We start from the raw sequence: 21,373 nt of genomic DNA on the forward strand, positions 1-21,373 counted from the left end.
CTACCTCATGGATACACCCAGCACATTCTACCAGAAGACTTATATCAATTGCCTATCTATTCTATCTGTGTTTGTTATCGATATTCTAATCTGTTCCCTTTTCAGATGTGCTGCTGGCCTGTTAACCCAGCCCTGCAGAAAAACGTCTCCACACAAACTAAAGATGTGACCTGTCCCTTCCATTCACTCTCTGAGCTGGGAATGCTGCTCGCCGCAACCCAATTCATCTCAATGAAGTATGAATTGTACAGTGCATACACCCATAAACAAGTCAAGGAATCCAGTTGCAACCCGAACAGTTTTATGATTCAGGTCCAATCCACTCTGCAACTTGTATCTGTATTGTAACCTAGTCCACTAGCCCAGCCATAGCCAGTGTAGAGGGAGTCTTTTCTCTTTTTCTCACGTAGTGTGTGTAAACTAACTATGTCAGGGGAGTCGTTAAACAGGTCTATCTTAGCCAAAGAATGGGTATTTGATTCTCTGACCAGCCCAATATTCAGATAAAGACAATGAAGGTCCATGTTTACATATAAGCAATAGACAGGATCATCAAAACATCAGGGCGAGGAGATGGCAGGTAAAAGAACAATTTGCATTTCAGCAAACACAACTAGGGGGAGAAAGAGCATGGAACTTTCTTCACCTCTAGACTCCATGTTGCCTTCCTTCCTGCTTGAATAAACTTTGCTTTGAGGGGTAACCCTCAGAAGAATCCATTTCAACGGTTCACTGGTCTATAAAGATAAGGGATCTGAATCTCAAGTGATAAACAACTGAATCAACTGATTGCATACAATGTTACTGTATTATAAGAATGTATAGAGTGAGGTCTTTTTTTCTGAAAGCTAATGACACATTGGTGAATAATAGCATTGTGAAATGTATGTATTAACACTACGTAAGGAATTATGTATACTCATTAATATTAGGCTGTACAGTCTGCCCAGACAGGAGGAAATATCACAGGCATCTACCTGTCTCCTACGTAAATTAAGCATGGTGGAATGAAAAACAATGGAAGCCCCATTTACATAGAAATCATACAAGGGAACGGGAAGCCCACAGGAAGGGAAGTCCATCCTGCTTCTTGAAAGAAAGTCATTGAACTTTGAAAGATATAGGCAAGGATAGAAGCCATCTTGGGCATCCATCACTAGACAGACACAAGAGGCCAGAGCTTGTGCAAGCTGAGAAAGCTTGGATCCTTCAGTCAAGGGATAGGGGAGAAGCTGAAGTATCTGGAACTGAATATAAGTGAGACACCTGCTTTGGCAAAGATCTTTCATCTGCGAAGACAAGGGAAAGCCGCCCCTTGTGCTTTGTGAGAGGTCCTGACTGAGGGAAGTCAGCCCTGACTGGAAAGAAGAATGACTGGTGGGAGAAACCATCTTGAACAAACCTGTATCTTGCTAAATTAAGTTTTAGACTTTTAGATGTTTGTTTTCACTTTTATTTGCTTGTAACCTTTCTAACTTTATTCCTTTTATGTAGCATCACTCCATCTGTGTCCTACTGTTAATACATTTGGTTTACTTTACTATAAACCAATTCAATGCTGTGTTTAAAGGGAAGGGTATATTTACCCCAGTTAAGCTCATAAATTTGGATGTGTTTTTGTCTCTTTAAAGGAGCAATGAACCTTATTATTTCTTTGAGCTGTTCAGGAGAGGGCTGGACACTTTAGAACCCATGGTTTTGGAGAAATTCGGGACAAAGAGTGTGTTGGGGCCATCTTGCTAATTGTAACCCAGGCTGGTGGAAGCCAGGGTGAGGCTGCGGGGCTGTAGATGGGCTGCTGGGGTCAAACCTGCTGAACCAGTGCTGTCTAGCACACTTATGCTCAAAGTGTGACCTGCATTCTTGTAGGCTAATTGAGAGTGGCCAGGGCTGGGAGCTCCAGCAGCAAAACACCCAGGGTTGCAGGGCACGTGGGGACACAACCTCTCACTGCTCTGGATTGCACATCTGAACTCTGACCAGATGGTGACAGGAGATAATCAGGAATAGTTAATGGTTAGTCTGCTTTAAATTCACATCCGAGTTTATTCTGGATTCATTTTCATATGTAGACAAACCATACGAAAGCAAATAGCACACCTCTGTAGTGTGAGTGGAACTGAAGGGTAAATTGAAGATGCTGCAGCGTGAGTGGAAGAGAAAGGTAGTTTGTAGAAATTTCCTGGGCATAATAGTGTAAAAGCCAAGAGGAGTCTGCAGGCACATGTGGGTGCCGCAATGTGAGAGGGAGAAGAGGAGGATACTTTTCAGAAGCTCCCTGGATGTTGTAATCTAATGGGAACAGAAGAGAATTGACTGAGGATACCTGGGTACTGCAGTAGGACTGGGAGGGGTGGGTAATTTGCAGATAATTCTTGAGTGATGTAGTGTAGAGTAGAGTATCTCTAGGAGCTGAAGCCAGAGTGGGGGGAACTTTGGCTCTGTGGGTGCTGGTGCGAGAGAGGAGGGCCTTTTGCAGATGGCCCTGTAACTCAGTGATAAGGGCTGCCAAGTGATGGTCCCTTGTTTTCAAACTATAAGACTCCCAGAGTGCTACAGAGTGAGCAGAAGGGAGTTTTCAGGTAGTCCCTGAGTTCTGCAATATAAACGGAGGTTAGTTTGTGGACACCAGCTGCTTGTTGCAATATGAAAAAAGGGAAGTTTGCAAATGGTTCCCAGAATTGTACTGTAGGTAGAAGGGATTTTGCAGATGGTCCCTATTCATTCTGCAGGGTAGAGGGAGGGGAGTTTGTGGCGGGTCCCTATTCTGCAGTGTAGGCGGAGGGGAGTTTGTGGCGGGTCCCTATTCTGCAGTGTAGGCGGAGCGGAGTTTGCAGACGGCCCCCGCTCCGCCTCCTCCCCCTCGGGCCCCGCCCGCCCCGCGCGCCGGCCGTTCCGCGGGGACTGACTGCACTGGAGCGCAGCCGGCTCGCTCCTCCACCTCCTCATTCATGCGGCTGGGCTCGGAGCTGGCGGCGGCGGATCGGCCGTAGAGCGCGGAGCCGCCCCCTCCCCCCGCCTGTGAGCGGCCCCGGCCCTGGCCCCGGGCTCGGGCCGGCGGATCGGATCGGAGCGGGGGCCATGCGGTGGCCCCGGGGGCCGCGGGGGGCCTGGCGGCTGCTGCCCCGGCGCTCGCTGCTGGCCGCGCTCTTCCTCTTCTCGCTCTCCTCTTCCTTCCTCTACTTCGTCTATGTGGCGCCGGGCATCGGTGAGAGGCCGCGTGGGGGGGGCGCTCCCGGGGCTGCCGCAGCCCATCGCCGGCTCCCTCAGTGCTCGGGGCGGGGCGGCTGGGCTGGGCTGGGCTAGGCTGGGGGGTTCGCGGACGGCCTGCCCCGTTGCCCGCTCTCGGGGGCGGGGATCCTCCTCCCCATGGGGCCGGGGCGGCGGCGGCGGCCGGAACTGGGGCCGGTCCCGGTTGATCCGCGCCAGGCAGAAACTTCCAGAGAGGCCGGCCTGGGCCCCGAGCCAGCGAGGCACGTTCCACCTGCCCCCGGCCCGCTGCCAGGCCGGGGCAGGAATCCGCCTCCTCGGGCCGGGCGGGCTCTGACACCGGCCAGGCGCACCTGGCGCAGTGCGCGCCTGCCGAGAGCCGCTGGTGTGGGGCGGGGGGGGGCTGACCAGGCAGCTCGGGGGTCGCCCCCAGAGTTTGTAGGCGTTGTAGGGGAAGCCAGCAGGAGGGGGTGGCCAGGGCGGTTTTAGCCGATGGTAGCTGGTGGGGTAAGGCTGCAGGGAGAGCGGGAAGCGCTCAATAATTCACCCCAGAGCTTGGGGGATTTTAATTTTTTTTAAATAGAAAAATGAGACAACCTGAATGTCCAAGTGGATCCTCTCATGCGAGGGAAGAGCGTTGGAAAGGAAGCGAGTTTGGGAATGACCTGTAAAGCCAGTCAGCAATGGCACCTTTCCCCCTTTCAAACTACAGTCAAGCAAACAACTCGCTTCTTCAGCCGTACCAAGGCTGTACCATTAGACCAGTCTAATGCAGGCTGGTGCCTGGGAGTCTTAACTGCTGAATTTTGAAAATAGTAACTGTTCCTTTGGTTTAAAACAAAATCAAGAATGCTGCATTACAAAAAGTTCTCTGGTCGATCAGTTTGACAAATTTAGTTTCTAATCCAATGCTTCGTGGTAATACTAGGTATATCTTGGGAAAGTATTACATTTTTTTCCCTAAGAGACTGCACTACATTGTACTAGTCCTTTGCTGAGAAGAGGAATCAGGCTGTTTTCTTGTGTCAGAATTATCCTGTTTGTGGATAAGCTGGTTCTGGTGTCTAATGCAAAATATTGATATGAAACTGAAAAGACATGGTGAGGTTTTCACCTGTTTAACATGAACAGCTTGAAGTCCTATATTAGAAGTGAAACACTACTAGTGTGCTTAAGTAGTGGTTTTGAGTGTCTTGGGTCAGTGGTCAAACTTTCTACAGAGATCTGTTATATGATGCTTTTATCTTCAGCATACTTTAGAACATCCACTGTTCCTAACGTGAAAAACTGATCTGTGTGGGGGTTTAGGTCCTGTTGGTGCAATACCTCCCTTCTTCAGGTTTTTGTATAGTCCCCATGTATATAAAATTAGTATTAAATTTAGTAGCTGTAAATTAAGTGTTGGAGACTTCAGGTGCCTAATAGAGCATAGATTAATATGAACATATATTTGTATAATTAAGCCATTTGTTTATTATTTTTGGTTAACATGCAGTTTGGTTGCAGTGATTAAAATATTTTTTCATTTGGTTTATAAATAGATCATGAACTTTTTGATAAGATTATGGAAATCAAAAAGAGCCCATCTATCTAAAAACCTGTAAATGCAAACTGTGCCATGCATTAGTCCAGCCTTGTAAAATTCTACTCTTCTCATCTAGGACAGCTTTCTTTTTGACAAGTGAATAAAATATTCTTAATTATCATCAATCCACCTTACTAAAGGATGGGTTGGTAAATTCTGATTTCATGTAAATTTCATGATTTCTGTTCTGGTTTCTGAACTCTAGTTGACTCTGGATCCTCATTTATGGCCTACTATGGGGTTATATGATGAGGCCACTGATTTCCTGATTACGGGAGAGTTCATTGTGAATGAGTTAAGCATTATCAAAAAGTGTTAATGATTTAAACTCCTTCCAAAGAAACCACCTCCTCATTCTTACAATGTCTCAGGGGCAGTATTGTGTGGAGCATATAATATGCTTTAAGGAGATAAAACTTCCTTCTTGCTAGTCAACCATCGTGCACCACACACATGCATAGTGGAGTGGGCAGCCACACACTAAAATGCTATGGCTACTAAAGTACACCAGAGTTTAATTGTGTGCTCTTGCCCCTTGTGAGATCTGGGATAAGTTTTGCTAGACTTTGTCTTGGAAAGTAATGAAAAATTATTTCCACAGGAAGCCATGGCTCTCAATGAAACTTGACCTGCAACCTGAGTTTTGGCAAGCTTTCTTTAAAAAACACCCCCACAGACAAACACCAATCCCAGTAAAATGTCACTGGAATTATGCCCCCTCCCAAAAAAGTTTATTTTTAAACAATTCCTCTTGTATCTGCAAACTCCATACCTTGCAGCCTTGTGCTATAAAGTTTGAACCTAAGTGAAACTTACCTGATAAGTTCTCAAGGTGGTTTCTGCATATTTCCACTACCAATGTGTATCCCATCCGTGCCACTAAGCTTCAGGAGTCTTCTGGAAAGTGGTATCTTGTGGAGTCCATGAGCACCTTCGTTTGGATCCCATTACTTAGAGCAAGGATTACAAATGGGCCATGCAGCTCCAACTGGCCTCAGCTCCTTCCTTGCTGAAAATGTAGAGACCTTTCTTTCTGTTGGATTGGAGTAGTCTTTGCATTGTCTCACCAATTCTGTTGATCTCACTAGTGGGATCAAAAAAGGCCCATATTGTATTGTTGCTCCACCATGATCTTGGGAGTATCAGTATATAGATCTTCTACATCTGTAAAGGCAACCTCTGTTTATCTTATGGGGATCCTCATGCTGCTGTCTCAGTAACAGTGTTGTTTTCTTTTCAATCTGGAATCACTACATGGCTCATGGACCATTGGCTTTTTCTGAATGGACAAGTCTTCAAAGATGTAGGAGATCCTGTGGCAGTATATTAAAAGAAAATTCTGAAATATTACTTTCTGAAGTAGCAAAGGTTTTCTTTATGGGCATCAGATATTCTGCTTCTGTTCTGCACTCATATAATCCATTCTGGACTGTTAGTGGACTTGGAAGAGAAACTATTAAGGCTGAGAAACTATTAAGGTGCACCTGTCTGCTATCTTATCCTAGCATCTGTTAGTGGACAATTCTAATGTTCTAGGTCCTTTCAGGAATTATTTTGATTGTGAAATGTCTGGTTAAGGTGTTCCTTGCGGTCAGAGAACATACCATGATGGAAACTCATACTGGTACTCACAAGTTTCATGGACTCACTGTTTGAACCCTTGGGTGAATGCTGTCTTTCACCTTTTGTCAAAGACAACATTTTTAATCACAACGACATCAGCAAAAATCCTGTTTTTTTTCTAGAACCTTATTCTTACCTGGGGCTTGGATGGCAATGATGGCCTGTCCCTGTATCGTTGCCACTCTGCTAGAAATCTACGCTGCTACCTGGGAGTTCTGCATGCACATTTATCAGCATTGCTTTCTTAACTGGGCAACTGGATCTGATGCTGTTACAAGGGGAGCTCCACAATCCTTGAGAATTTGAACATCCCAAAATCATGTGAAAACAATACAAAGACACTATCTATCTCTTATTTGGGGAGAGTCTGAAATAGTGAGGAAGGGCTTGGGGAACATTAAGATTGCTGTGTATCTAGTACTTAAGTTATTGTGCTGTAGTTCTTAATAGCTCTATTGCGTGGAGATTGAGGTAGAACTGTTGTAAATAGTGTACCTGTAACTCTAGCAATTTGAACTGTCTGAGGCTTTCTTTAGCAAAGGAATGAGCTTGATCTGTTTTTCTTCTTACTCTGTGAAGAACCTGGACAAGTGGGCTGTCCTAGTCCTTGGCTTTTTTTTTGGATGCCTCAGTGGGGAGATGTTAAAAAAGATCTTACAGCTAGTCAGCTAAAGAATATAAAAGTTGGGGCTGATCTGCTGAATGTTTAATCAAATACATTATGTATTTTTGAAGTGTTTCTGTATTTGAATAAAAATGAGTAGAGTAACCTGCAGTATTGAGCACAAGTTCCAGATGGTTGGTGAGTGTAGATCCTTTTAGGGAAGGGCTTTTTATCTTGTTCTAGCAGACTTCTGAAACTAATCAACTTTTTTGCAGATGTTTCCAGGTTGCTTATTAGGAGTGTTTAGGCTTGGAATCCCAGTTTTCAACTAGGGGAAAAGGTCTAGAGAGCAGGATTGCTTTTAGTTCATTTGACCCTCTACTTCCTCTGGAGAAAAGATTAACTTCTGACTTCTAGGTGGTGACTTCTAGACTCTGCCCAGTCTGTACAGGAATTGCAACTTAGGTAGCATCTATAAATAGGATTTTAAGTGTACAATGTTGCACATACAGAATTTGTACTTTAATTCATGGCTGAAGTGCCAGCCATCTGTTCATGATAGACCATAGTTATTTCTCCTATTTAGACCTGCTATTGCAACATAGTGAACCCCAAATCTCCAGCCCACCATAACTTCCTTTGCAACAACTTTTTGTCCTTAGTGGAGGGAAGCATGTTCATTGGTTTCAGTCTAAACACTGCAAGAAAAAATATTCAGATTTAACACCCACTATAGCTGTGTCTCCAGTGCCACTTCCAACAGCACTAACTATGCTAGTGGCTGTATATAGAACTTGAGCTTCTTTACCTGCTCAGACTAGGTCTAGGTGACACAGTAGTAAAAATACCAGTGTCCAACCTACACATGTGCTTTCACTGTTAACTCCAGATGAATTTTTTTTAAAATTCTGAGGTATATAAGGCCCTACGGGATTCGGTCCAAATTGCCCACTTCTGTGGAGTGCCGAGAACCAATAATTCCCGTAAACCTCAAGGAGAGTCATGGGTCCTTAACTCCTCACAAACTAACGTCTTCATGTCTACGCAGGTTTAGTACTGATTTAACTATTTCAGTTGGTGGTGTGTGATTTTTGTAACTGAAATAATTAAATCTGTACAACTCCAACTGTACAGGTATAAAGATGCCTTATGCCACTCTAACTTATTTCTCTAAATTTGTAGGAATAAGCTACATCAAGGTGCTTATACTGGTATAATTGCATCCATCCTGGGGGTGTGTGTGTATGTGTGTACTAGTTTCACACCCATATAGGTAAAACTATGTTGACTAAGAGCTAGTCTACATTAGAAGCACTAGATTAGCACAGCTGCAGTGCTGTAGCACTTCTGGTGAAGACACTCTATGCCAATGGGATAGAACTCTCCCAATGGCATCATTACTCTACTCTATCACCCTCAGGGGGATGGCTTTTTCACACCCCTGTGTGACATAAGTTATGTGACTTTAGCCATAGTATAGACCTGCCCTAAGTAGCTGATCATCGTTTACTGGACCTGCTGGCCTCAACTGATCAAAACTGCAAACCTCTTACACTCCTTGAACCTGAGAGTTGAGTTTTAAAAACAATATATTAACTGCAGTTAGAGAGATATCACTGTCCCTCTGTTTTTCTTTTGTCTCAATTGCTTTATCCCATCATACAAATAAGGAGTAGTGATATTGGTTAAATCTTGGCCCTATGATTCTAGATTGGTGTATTTCAACTGATGGATCATGACTGGTCACAAAAGGCAATTGCGGAGTGGGGCGGAGTCACGAGGCATTGAAAATTGTATTAGTCTAAAGCAGAGAAACTCTCCCCACATGCCCTTATTGTCCAATGTCCTTCTCTCCTGCAACTAACTAGTCACTGTCTCTAGTAATTCTTGCTTCTCAGAAAGAACTGGTAAGATTTGGACCCTTTTCACAATCAGTGGAAGGAGATACTATCCAGGAGGGTGCACATCTCTGCTTTCTCTGACCCCTTGTGTCTCCCATCCCAGACCATATTCTTTTCTAATCACTCTCTCTACTGGTTGTCCCCTGGGATCTCTCTGGGTGCTGCGGCCCTCACTACCTATTCCTCAGACTTCCCTTTTCCAGTTGCCACAGAATCTTAAGAACTCAATGTTTTAGCCCTTTCTGTTAAACAGGCATCACCCAATATTTGCTTTATGCGATGGCTAACAGCAGGGCAGGCTTCTGCTGTAAGTCCTCCTGCTGGTACATGCAAATGAGATGCACAACTGTGCATAGATTAATGCAATAAAGTTGCTGAAAATTTGACCCTTTAGCTTTGACTGCTCTAAAGAATTATAATGAAAATTTCTCACCATTGTCACTGGTTCAATTGCCTTCAGGTGAGCTGCACTGTGAGACATTGTGTAGATGGGCTGCTAGTACAGTGTCAGATTTGGTCTGATTAAATTTAATTGAGGCAATAGTGAAAAAACTATTGTTAGCGCTGAAAACGTGTTTAAAAAAAAAATTTCCCTGGAGTAGACAAGGGTTCAGTTGGTACATTCAGACTTCATAGTTGACACTCTCCTAAATTAATGGGACAGTTCACACTTCTTTGGTGCTGTTTAAGCTTGTTGGTGTCAGTTTGTATGTTGACAGTTCCCCTCACAACCAGAAGAGCTAGATAACTGTCTTTAGCATTGTCCTTTCTTTATGCTATTTTGGAAATACCTCACTGGTACAGCTCAACCACTGGGTGTAATTGTGGGAGTGAACTAACCAGGATGGAAGTGGCTGACACCATTTTAGCCAGTGTCTAACCCTGCTCTGAACACATTTAGACAACCATGGTTGTCTATAGTGATATACTCCAAGAGCTCAATCTATTTAGCTTAACAAAGAGATGGTTAAAGAGTGACTTGATTACAGCCTGATTAGATGGGAAAACCAATATTTGATAATGAGCACTTCAGTCTAGCAGAGAAATGTATAATGTGATCCAGTGGCAGGAAGTTGAAGCCAGACATGGTCGGACTGGACATAGGTGTACATTTGTAACAGCGTGGGTAACTAGCCATTGGAACAATTGACCAAGTGTTGTGGTGGCTCTCTTAATCAGTGAATTTTTTAATCGAGATTGGATGTTTTTCTAAAAGATCTGCGTTAGGAATTATTTTGGGGAAATTCTATAACCTGTGTTATACAGGAGGTCAGACTAGATGATTACAATGGTTCTGTCTGGTCTTGGAATATGAATATGGTTAAAATGCTGGCAGCTTGGCTAACGCATTTTTGCTGCAACAGTGGGAAATCCTTAAAAGAACTTCAAGTCTTTATTGTAGGCAAGACCTAGAGAAATTAAAGGTCAAATTCTGTAGGAAACAGCCAAACTTATCAGGTATCCATGGGGAGCCTGAAATTCTTGGGATTTGGGTTTGTATTGTCCGTTTTTCTTCTCTGAAGCATGATAGCCCCACCCTTCCCTGATCTTGACAAAACATGGTGAAACTACGTGCTCTCCTTAGCATCCTGCAAGATTGAGCCTGCATAGAGACCAATGTAAACACACCCAACCTCTAATTCTCCTTGGTACTTGGATAAAATACTCCTCTGTGCATGCGTGAACACGTGTTTAAATAAAATCTGCTTTCCCAGCCCACATAAGAACTACTTACTTCTGCTGATCACATAAATGCAATGGGTTCTCCTCCACCCCCCACCCCAAAACCCCACAAGCCTGTGAATTTTTACATTATTCAGCACTTTCTGAACTCTAGGTTTGTTTCACTGGGTTGTTTCTGGTTTGGAAAGGGTGTTTAGAGAGAGAGAACCATAACAATGGCAATTAATGGTTATGCCTTGTGGTAAACTGAATGGCACTGTTAACATGTTAAAGACAGAGTTTCAAAGGCCCAAAAAAGTGCCTTTTCATAGCTAAGCTCCTTACTGATATTGCAGTCTGTTTTTAGTGACTTATGGTAAGACTACTCAGGGGACCAAATAGGTTAAAGGGATACTATTGAAGATCATAGGACAGGTTTTTGCTTGCTACTGTAGAACATTATTTCAATGTCTTGCTGATATCTTCAGTAAGGGCCATAAAGCAAATGTGGTTTAAATCACAAATGCAACTGAACTGGCTTTAACTATGCAATAAACAAAAGAACCACATGTCCATATCCTTCAGTCTGTTCCCAAAGTTCTGAAAACAGAGTTTTCTAGTTTTGTTTGCAAGTATCTAGGCTTGCATCCTCCAATTAAGAACAGTGTACAATTTCACTAGAACACATGCCCAGAAGTAAATTTGCAATCATACACAGAAGCCAGCATTGAAGCAGGGAGTTGTACATCTACACACAAACACACAGAAATAACTCAAAAGCACATGGATTTAGTTTTTGAGTTAAACAGTTTCCATGTAAGTCTTAATCTGTGTTGCCCTGTATGTTCCTTAGCCATCACATTTTTGGTTGCTTGTTGAGCCATTGCTGTAGAAATCTGTATGGTTTTTATGCTGTAGTCAAAGTGTGGCTAGTTTAGCTCTCCTAAAAACGTAATCCTCTTTTGCCAATGCGGTATTGAAACTTAACAGGAATTAGGAAGTTGGCTGTTACCCTATAACAACAGTGCTTTCACAAATTGATTGCAGAATCAGTTACTGTTCATCCTGAGCATTTCCATTTTAAGTTAGGAATTTTCAACGTTTTGTTTTTGGTTCTCTTGCAGGATCATTGCTACATAATTTCTTACGTATTAAGGTCAAAGGCTTTCACACTGGAATTGTGTAGTGCTTTCTGTATTCCAGAAGTGTCTTTCTCCAAATGGTGCCTTTGACAGGAGGTTTTTTCTTTAAACCTGGGCTTGTGTTGGGAGTCTCATTCGTCTGAACCTGGAAAATGGAGAGAAACTAGATCACTGGGTAAAAAAAGCCCTTTCTGTCTAGTATAGAGTTGTCATTCACTTTGGTTTACTTCCCCAAGCTGTTAGTGAATAAAAAGATGCCTTCTCCAAACTCCTTGGTTAATGTTAAAATAAGAGGAATTTGGTTTTGGTGTATTCCAGAACTTCACTCCTTTGGTTAGAAACCTGCATCTAATTTCAAGTTTAAACTTCCTGGTGGCCAGTTTATATCCATTAATTCTTGTCCACATTGGCACTGAACTTAAATAATTCCTCTCCTTCCCTGGTATTTATCCTTCTGATGTATTTATAGAGATCAATCGTATCTCCCCTCAGCCTTCTTTTGATTAGGCTAAATAAGCCAAGCTCTTTCAGTCTCTTCTCATAAGGCAGGTTTTCCAATCCACGGATCATCCTTGTAGCCCTCCTCTGCATCTGTTCAAGTTTGAATTCTTCTTTCTTAAATATGGGGGACCAGAACTGCACACAGTATTCCAGATGAGGTCTCATCAGCGCCTTTTATATAGGTACTAACATCTCCCTATTTCTACTAGAAATACCTCGTCTGGTTCATCCAAAGACGGCATTAGCTTTTTTCACGGCCAAATCACATTGGTGGCTCATAGTTACCCTTTGATCAACCAATACGCCCAGGTCCTTCTGCTCCTTTCACTTCCAACTGATGCGTCTCCAGGTTATAGCAGAAATTCCTATTAGTCCTTAATTATTTTCACTTCCTGCTATCAAATATGATAGATACAGTTTAATTGTATAATGTATCATTTTGGCAAATCTCAAATACACAGCAGTTCGTGGTGGAAGTGTTACCATAAGGTGGTGAGAGAAGCTGGGCATAGCTGACAAGTTTTGGAGGGTTGGGATGGTAAGAGTTGACATGGAAAACAGCTCAGGAGCCATTAGCTGTGAGCGATGTAGAAAATGTGGATTGTAATTTGAGCCTCGCTTTACAGTGGGAAAGGACAAGGTGGGCAGAGAGTCCTGTTGAAAGGTGGCCTGTTTCAGCCACTTCAGAGACAAGTGGAAATGTGAAAGAATAATACCAGAATTACTGCAGCAGAGGAAGAAGAATTGTTGAGGGAAGGGCCTCAAACATCAGTGATTGTTTCTTACTTGGGGAAAAAAATCTTCAGGACATGTATACAAGGCAAAATAAGTAATGAGGACACAAGCAACGCATGAGCATCCTGTACCCCCTGGGCATCTGCCACTCAGACAGTAATTTTGCTTTCATTTATTCTTTTGATTCAGCATGGTCACAAATGTAGATCCAGATTAATTGACTCTAATGAGGTATCATTGCTCACTGCCTGCCCCTCCAAAAAAGAGTTAAAATAAATAAGACCCCAAGCAAATCAGACAAAAAGCGCTGTGTCCCAAGTTCATACCCTGAAAAAAGGAACAGAACTAGATCTCCATGAAATCCACTGGGGATCTTACAGATAGATTGCAGTGGGCAGCAATACGAAACTCTTAGAATGCTTGAGTAGTTTTAAATGCTTGGTTAACCGAAGCATGCTGCTCAGTGCTGGAATTAGAGTTAACAAATCTACTGTGTTAAGCATGGCATAAGACTGACAGTAAACATGATGAATAATCCCAGCTTTATGACTTGGAGATTAATTTTAGGACTAAAGATTCTCTTCTCTTAAAAGAACATGCAATTAAGGAGACCCCTTCAGCCATCTCTTATTATGGGGTCAGAGAATTGTCTACACTATAGCCATGTTTGCATACAGTTATTACAAGTGTGGCTTCTGCAGCCAATATGTCTAATACCCAAGTGACAGAGGATGTCAGGGCTACAGCTCTCTCTCTCTTAACATGCATTAGTTGGAAGCATTCTTTTGGGCATGGCTAAAGACTTGCATATTTGGATACATTTTAATCAAGAATGGTAAGTTAATGGGGTTTATATGCCTGTTAGGTACCAATTATGTTGAACAGTGTTATCTGTCTGGGATTGCTGATTTTAGTTTTTTGTTGAGTGCTCAGTATTGTAGGTTTAAACAGTTTAAAAATAGGTATTCACTATAGTCATCTTAATAGTGATACATTTTATAAGTGCTTGTATACAAATGCTAGAAGTCTAAATATTAAGATGGGTAAACTTGAGTGCCTGGTATTAAATGAAGATATTGATATAATAGGCATCACAGAAACTGGATGGAAGGATGATAATCAATGGGACACAGTGATACTAGTGTACAAAATATATGGGAATGGCAGGATGGGTCACGTGGATGTGGGAGTGCCACAGTATGAGAAAAAAGTAGAGTCAAATACAAAACAAATCTAAATGACTCAAACTGTACCATAGAATCTGTATGGATAGAAATTGCATGCTTGAATAATAAGAGTATAGCAGTCAAAATATACTGCCGAACACCTGACCAGGATGGTGACTGATTGTGAAATGTTCAGGGAGCTTAGAGGGTCTACAAAAAACAGAAAACCCCATAATAATGGGGTCTAACTTAGTTATTATCACTCAAGAAAGAGATCTTGGATTCATTGTGGATAGCTCTCTGAAAAATTCTGCTCAATGTGCAGCGGCAATTAAAAAAGCTAACAATGTTAGGAACCATTAGGAAAGGGACAGGTGATAAAGCAGAAAATACCATGATGCCACTATGGAATTCCATGGTATGCCCACACCTTGAATACTGTGTGTGGTTCTGGTTGCCCCATCTGAAGAAAAAAAAAAAAAAGACAGAAGAAAATTAGAATTAGTAAAATTACAAAGAAGGGCAAAACAAATTATTAGGGGTATGGAACTGCTTCCATATGAGACGAGATTAGAAATGCGGGGACTGTTCATCTTGGAAAAGAGACTATTAAGGGGGGATATAATAAAGATCTATAAAATCATGAATGATGGAGAGAAAGTGAATAAGGAAGTGTTATTTATCCCCTCACATAACGCAAGAGCCAGGGGTCACCCAATGAAGACAGTAGTATTAAAACATACAAAAGGAAGTACTTCTACACACAATGCACAGTCAATCCATGGAACTCATTGACAGGGGATGTTGTGAAGGCCAGAAGTTTAACTGGGTTCAAAACAATTAGATAAGTTCATGGAGCATAGGTCCATCAATGGCTATTAGCCAAGATGGTCAGATTTGCAACCCCTTGTTCTGGGTGTGTCTAACCCTCTAACTGGAAGAAGCTGGGACTGGACAACGGGAAGGATCACTTGATAAATGGCTCTGTTCTTCTGAAGTATCTGGCACTGGCCACTGTTGGAAGACAGAATACTGGGCTACATGGATCACTGGTCTTGACCCAGTGTAGCCGTTCTATATCTTTGCTGTATTCTCTCGTAAGGTGGAATTCATGCAGACAAACAGGATGTTACTGTGGCTTGCTCTATTTGGTGGTTTGTTCTTGTAAATGAGTTAAGTGGATCAAAACCTTATGACCATGGTATACAGTGGGCAAAGCCTTATATGGCAAAAAACATAACTATTCACCCAATTGCAGTGTTATGGTGGGCTCGCTGGTATTTGCGAAATGAATGACTAACTTGTAAAAACGTCATGGTTTCAAAACATTGGTTGAATCCATCCAGGGACCATCCATCCCCCAGGGACGCATGCAGAAATCAAACACTGCTTATAATTGGTAACATGCCAAATCACTCTCCAACCAAACTAAATAAACATGCCTTGTTTTTCATCCTGAATGCTGCCAGATTTGGGCTCAAGTGGACTAGGGGGAATCAACTTTCTGTGTCCTCCACAATCAGCCTACCACAAGTAGTTCAGCTCTGGAGATTGATGCTCCTGAACATGGATGTACGTGTCCGTTATCTTTCCCCACAAGAGTGTTTTCCTCACTGGATTCACACCTCTAGGTTTTTCCTTAATTGAGTGGTGTAGCTATGTTCTTATGGCATCAGAGAACTCTAGCCTCTGTTTCAGAGGGGAAGGAGAGAAATCATAGCTGTGGCCATCAAAGCCTGAATATTAAGCTGTCTTGGAGGCTGGATAACTAGAGTTGATAGCACGGAAGGCTGCACTGTCAACTAGGGTCTTGGACAACTGAGGTGGCTACTGTCATAGGTAGAGACAAAAGGACTGGCAGCTGCTGACTTGTTTCCTGAGCCTATCATCTCTTTTCCAGGTGGACTAATTATATTAACTCAGACAGCATCTGCAGCACGTGAATATGATGCAATCTCCAGAGACTAGACCTGAAGGGAAAGGGAGATGAAAATATATAGGTATCTGGATGTGTTTTGCAATTGGTCCCATATCAGTGCAGTAATATAGGCAAAGATTAATTTTCAAACTGCTTAATTGTTAAAGGATTAATTATGTTTAAAATTATTGATGGTCTCAATTTCTGAACTGAAGTGAGTGGGTGGTAGCAGTGGGATTTTTGAGGTGGGAAGGCCACACGAGCCTACATGTTAATAGTAACACATTTATGTGTATAGATCTGATCCAGCTGATGTTTTATGGAATCTCTTTTTATGGATTCTTCCTCCAAGCACCATGCACAAAGGTATTCTGATAGAGAAAATGCAATAGGGTTGTCTAAGGGCAGGAAAAAAATAGTCACAGAACAGTTTTACTCTTAAAAAGCTACTGTGTAGGTTGAGCCCCTGAGAAACAGAGGTGTGTTTCCATACCAGGTTTTCCATCTGGCTGGCTATACTTTGAACATGAAGCATTTGTGTGGTGATAATACTTCTTGAACATCTTCCATATAAAGAGCTCAAAGTGTCTTGCGAATGGTAAAGTAATTTCTTTCCCAGAGACATATTGAGATTTATTTTTATTTGTACAGTAGGCTATTGAAACACAAAAAGGTAATTGAGTTTCCCAAGGACATAAATGGTGGAGTGGAGAATAAACTCCAGAAATTCTGACTGATGTCAAGATGGTGATGCTTTCTATGTGGTTTTGGACCTGTTCAACCAGTACACTTTACAGGAAATCTATAGTTCCAAGAAATTATAGGATTTCTGGATCTTTCTGGAACTGTTTTATTTTGTAGGCAGACAGTCTCTGCCCCTGCAGGCTTTTGGGTTTGTCTTTTTCTGTTTTCTAGCACCTAGCACAATGAGCTTCTGGTTTATTACAGGGGCTCTTAAGCATTATGGTTATACAAATAATAATTGAAGTGTGATGTCACTTTCTATCCAGGGTATCTCTGGAGATACACAAATGCATCGTAATCTGTTACTGGAATAGTCCCAGCAGCAATGAAAGGATTGCACATGTAATCAGTCCCAATAGGAAATACCTCTGGAGTGTGTAGTTACTGCATAGCATTCAAAAGGCAGAGAGACTGTGTTCCAGCTTCAGTTGTAATGGAGAATTTCCAGTTTTTTCTTTTTGTATTCATTTCAATTTAATGTGAAAACACAATGTTCTTATTGCCTGGTGGGAGGTGGCTTAAAAGTCTAATCCTCTGTCTAAAAACACTTAACAGTCCCTGTGAAATAGTCAAATCTTGGCATGATTAACTTAGTGTTTCATCTTTTTGAGGTAGATAAACTACATGGAACTCGTGTGACCTTTTTCCAATGGCACTGTAAGATGAGGTTCTGTGGATAATAAAGATCTGGCCTTAGCGACAGCCTGTCAGGATTATGTTGTTTTCTTGAGTTAATTTGAGTGGTGTTGGATCTCTGAGCATGGACATGGTAATCGGGTTCATGAGAGTCTTGCTGCACTTTAAAACCTTCCATTAGGCAGCCTACAGTTGGAAGTTTAACACGATCCGTTCAAAGCTGAGACAGCCATCATTAGAATCACTCTGCAACCATGATCTCTAGATTTTATCTCATGACAGCAGCTTCTTTGTAGAGGGAAGGGTGCATGTACTTGAGGTTTCAGGAATTGGATCATGGTTCAGTAAGCTTCATAAACCTAAATGGTGCTGTGGACTCATCCTGCAGGCCTTCCAAAGGTGGTGTCAGAATTCCACCTTTATAAATCGTCCTGCTAAGTTTTTGCTACACCTATCTGTATGTCCATCTAGAACCTTGCTCCACAAACAGCTTCCAAAAATTGACTTTCATCTGGAGATGCTTAAAGATCTGAGAACGTCTATCCAGCTCTTGATTCATTTGATACTAGTGCAGTAGGTTAAGCAATCTCCAAGAGAACCATGTTTAAATAGCCAGCTGTTTGCATCTCCTTGATAGGCCTACAACTCCAAGGTCATGTGAAAGCTCATTGAGTCAGAAGAATGTCAGCTTCCCCAGCTAGCCTTCTGGAAGGGAACAAATTGGAGGCCAGCAGGGCATCTACAAAACTTTTAAAACACTGTTGCTTGGACTGAACAAATCTACATTTTGCTCATCCCAATCTGTGTCTTGGCTACAAGTTTTCCCAGCATTCCCAGCTCTGTGTCCCAATTGTGGTGACAAGGTGGGAGGGTCCCAGAGCTCGGGCTGCAACCTGAGTCCAAATGTCTACACCGCAAATAAACAGCCCCTTAGCCCATGTCAGCTGGCACAAAGCCACCTGTAAGTGTCTAGTTGCAGTGTAGACATATCCTCAGTATGGTCTCGACCCTTCTCTTTGAATGTTTAAATCTGTCAATGGGCAGCTGAATTTTTTCTATTAGTGAGATGAGATCTATAGGTCCCTATGAAAATTAGGAAGACTCAATGACTTACACAGCCATTGCAGTGACAACTTTGTACATATCAATGTTGAATTAGTTGTCGTCTTCACTTCTTGTGCTAAAGTGCTGTTGTGTTGCTGTGTGTTAACACCTGTCATGCTAAATGTCTGGGTGTAGGGTGAAGCTATAAAAGTGTGTGTTAACATGGCAAAAGGAAAAAAGTACAAGGCATATAGAAGAAGAATTAAAAAAAATCTAATTGCTGTGTACTGTATCATCAAGTGGTGATTATGTCATGCTTATGCACCTGTGGAGAGGGGATTACCTGCAAGTATTTCAGTACTTCCTATTTCATCCGTGCCTTTTGGCTGAGATTATCATGCTGTTGCATATGAATAATGTATTTTGCTCCTCTCTTTGGTAATGTTGATAATCTGTCTGCCATCTCTTGTGACAAATGCCTGTGGATTTTTAGGATCTGAAGAGAATTGAAAGCAAAAACAAGACTGGGTTTAAAAAAAAAAGTCTTCCCCAGCGAAGGGGACTGAATAACTTTCTGATATTTTTGTCTAATAGGTTGGTTACCAAAGCTAAATTTGGAGCCCGACCTGCATTCCACACATTCCTGTAGTCTTCAGTGGCAGTCTTGCAAGTATTGTAGAATCCAGGATTTGGCCTTTAGAGTTGTAGTTTGTCATTCCCAAAAGGGAGCTAATTGCTGATGCCATTCGTTGTTGCATTTGTGACCTTAAAGACGGAAATGTGATTTCTTTTACAGCCTGTCTGCTGCTCCCTACAAAAAACAAGTCAGTGTTCAAGACGGAGCTATCTACAGCATGGCTAATGCAGTGCCTCCGGCTCATGATGTAATGGGCTTCTTGGGCAGGATTGGGAGGGAGAGGTGAGGGTCATGAGCCTGGAAGGGGATTTAGTAGTGGAATAGAAAGCAAATAAAGTAAAATAACTGTCGGGTGCCCCCATGCTGACACAGACTGCCGTTAAAAATAGCTAAAACTGACATCATAAATCAAAATGGAAAAAGCCCAATCAAAGCAGCATGGCTTGACATGTAAGGAATGGGCCATACCCAGGAGCCAACCCCTCTGTTTTCAGAACTGAGGCTGAGCCAGATAATCCAGGGGAAATAAAGTACCATGTCTTCTGGGCCCTCACAGCAAAGGGGTAGTTTGCCTACTGATCGGAGGCACTCTGTCGGGAACTCTAAAAGTTGGGTGATATCAGTGTATGTACCCCCTCGCCTCTGGGTGCGACTCCAGACTGAAGTATCTAATATAGCCACATTCCAAATGGGAAGTGTGAACAGAATGGTGTGAAATGCTTAAATGCAGGCAGCTCTGTCTCTTGCTCTGCAGTCATATGTCTTCTTCAGTGTTTTTCCAACTCATGCCTTGCTGCCTGAGTCAATATTAATAATGCATGACTTTCTTTTTTAGTGCTTCCTTCCCAGCATCCCTTTCAGCTGCTGAGTCAGAGAAGTCTGTTACAGCAGCAACCTGGGAAGCAGTGAAATCTCCCTGCAATGCTGAACTGCTGTTGTTTGTCATAGTCATGCACAGTTACTCTGCAGGAAGCCCTTCCACTTAGATATTTCAGCTGCAGCTACAAATGCCAAAGGAATCATTGCTGTTACAACAGCTGGTGATTAGAGAGCCCTGCATATTATGTAGGAGAGTTTAGCCAAGAACTGCAGGGGTTCTTAACCTTTTTTTGCTGGGACTCCTTTTGAAAATATTTCAGGCTGTGACGACCCCACTCCCCAAAGTGACGACCCCCCCCCATGCCTTGCCACCCTCCCTCGTGTCATGCCACCATACTTCTGCGCTGCTGCTGGAGGTGGTACTGCCTTCAGAGCACCCGGCCAGTAGCCGCTGTTCTCTGGCCACCCAGCTCTGAAGGGCTCTGGCTGTCAGCCATGCACAGGGCTGATAACCAGCCCCGGTATGTGCGGGGGCTGGCAGCTCGTGACCCCCCCCCCATAATAACCTCGTGACCCCTTGAGGCATCCTGACCCCCAGTCTGAGAACCACTGTGCTATAGGGTATCTGATTAAAAAAGATACAAGTTATCTCCTACTTTGTTTTAAAATTGTCCTTTGAAGTTTTTCTTTATGCTTGTCATAGGATTGTCAGTCAGTTCATAAACTGGCTATCTCCCTCCCCCATCTGTGTGTCTGGGCTCTTTAAGGTCATTGATATTACAGAACCCACTTAATATGCTAAAATTGTTGAATAAATTTGAATCCTTTCAGTAGCTGTCAGAATGTGTCTGGCTGACAGCAGTAACCAGCATCAGTGCTGCTAATACCACATGGATGCTTGGATTTATTCCCATTTTCTACAGGCAGCTCACGTGATTATCATAAGGTTAACTCAGTGTGGTTACTGCAACAGGGGGGCAATATTTACGTAGTTGCAATATTTACACTTAGAAAACTATCTGAGAGCCAGGGAGGATTCTGACTTTTCAGGACATCAGACCATTAAAAACACTTACTCCGTTGCAAAACTATCTAGGGTATAGTTACATTCCTGAGAGCAAGTCTGCCCTATAAAAGTAAGTCAACTTAAGTTACTTGGACTTACAGCCACTGCGGTAATTAAACTGCTTTTGCATGTGCACACTACGCTTCTTGTGTCAGCTGTGTGTGTCCTCACCAGGAGCTCTTGCATCAATGTAACTGTCCGTGTGGGGCATTGTGAGAAGGCTTCGGAAAGGCAGCAACAGTAGTTGTAAGCAACACAGTTTCTACACTGACACGCAATGATCTAACAACAACTTAAGCACTACTTACGTTTGTAAGTTCTTGTTTTATTTAACGTCGGTGACTAACATTGGAATCCCCAGAATGGACTGTCTCCCTGCT

At 42.6% G+C, this 21,373-nt stretch overlaps 1 protein-coding gene across 3 annotated transcripts in view; it reads left to right on the top strand.

Annotated features, from left to right (window-relative positions):
- The first annotated feature begins 1,947 nt into the window (after nucleotides 1–1,947).
- B4GALT5 (beta-1,4-galactosyltransferase 5) overlaps nucleotides 1,948–21,373 on the top strand; it is a 60,888-nt gene continuing 41,462 nt past the window's right edge. For 2 of the 3 annotated variants that reach the window (XM_067554263.1, XM_067554265.1), the window contains exon 1: nucleotides 2,687–3,208. In XM_067554263.1, coding sequence (XP_067410364.1) covers nucleotides 3,082–3,208 — 127 coding nt within the window. In that variant the 5' untranslated portion in view covers nucleotides 2,687–3,081. Of the gene's footprint in view, nucleotides 2,017–2,686; nucleotides 3,209–21,373 lie in introns of those variants that run through there. The other variant, XM_067554266.1, reaches the window with a different exon arrangement.

The sequence above is a fragment of the Emydura macquarii genome, unplaced genomic scaffold, assembly GCF_026122565.2.
Source record: "Emydura macquarii macquarii isolate MOO-44397 ecotype Brisbane River unplaced genomic scaffold, CSIRO-AGI_Emac_v2 contig_1483, whole genome shotgun sequence".
Taxonomy (NCBI): Eukaryota; Metazoa; Chordata; order Testudines; family Chelidae; genus Emydura; species Emydura macquarii.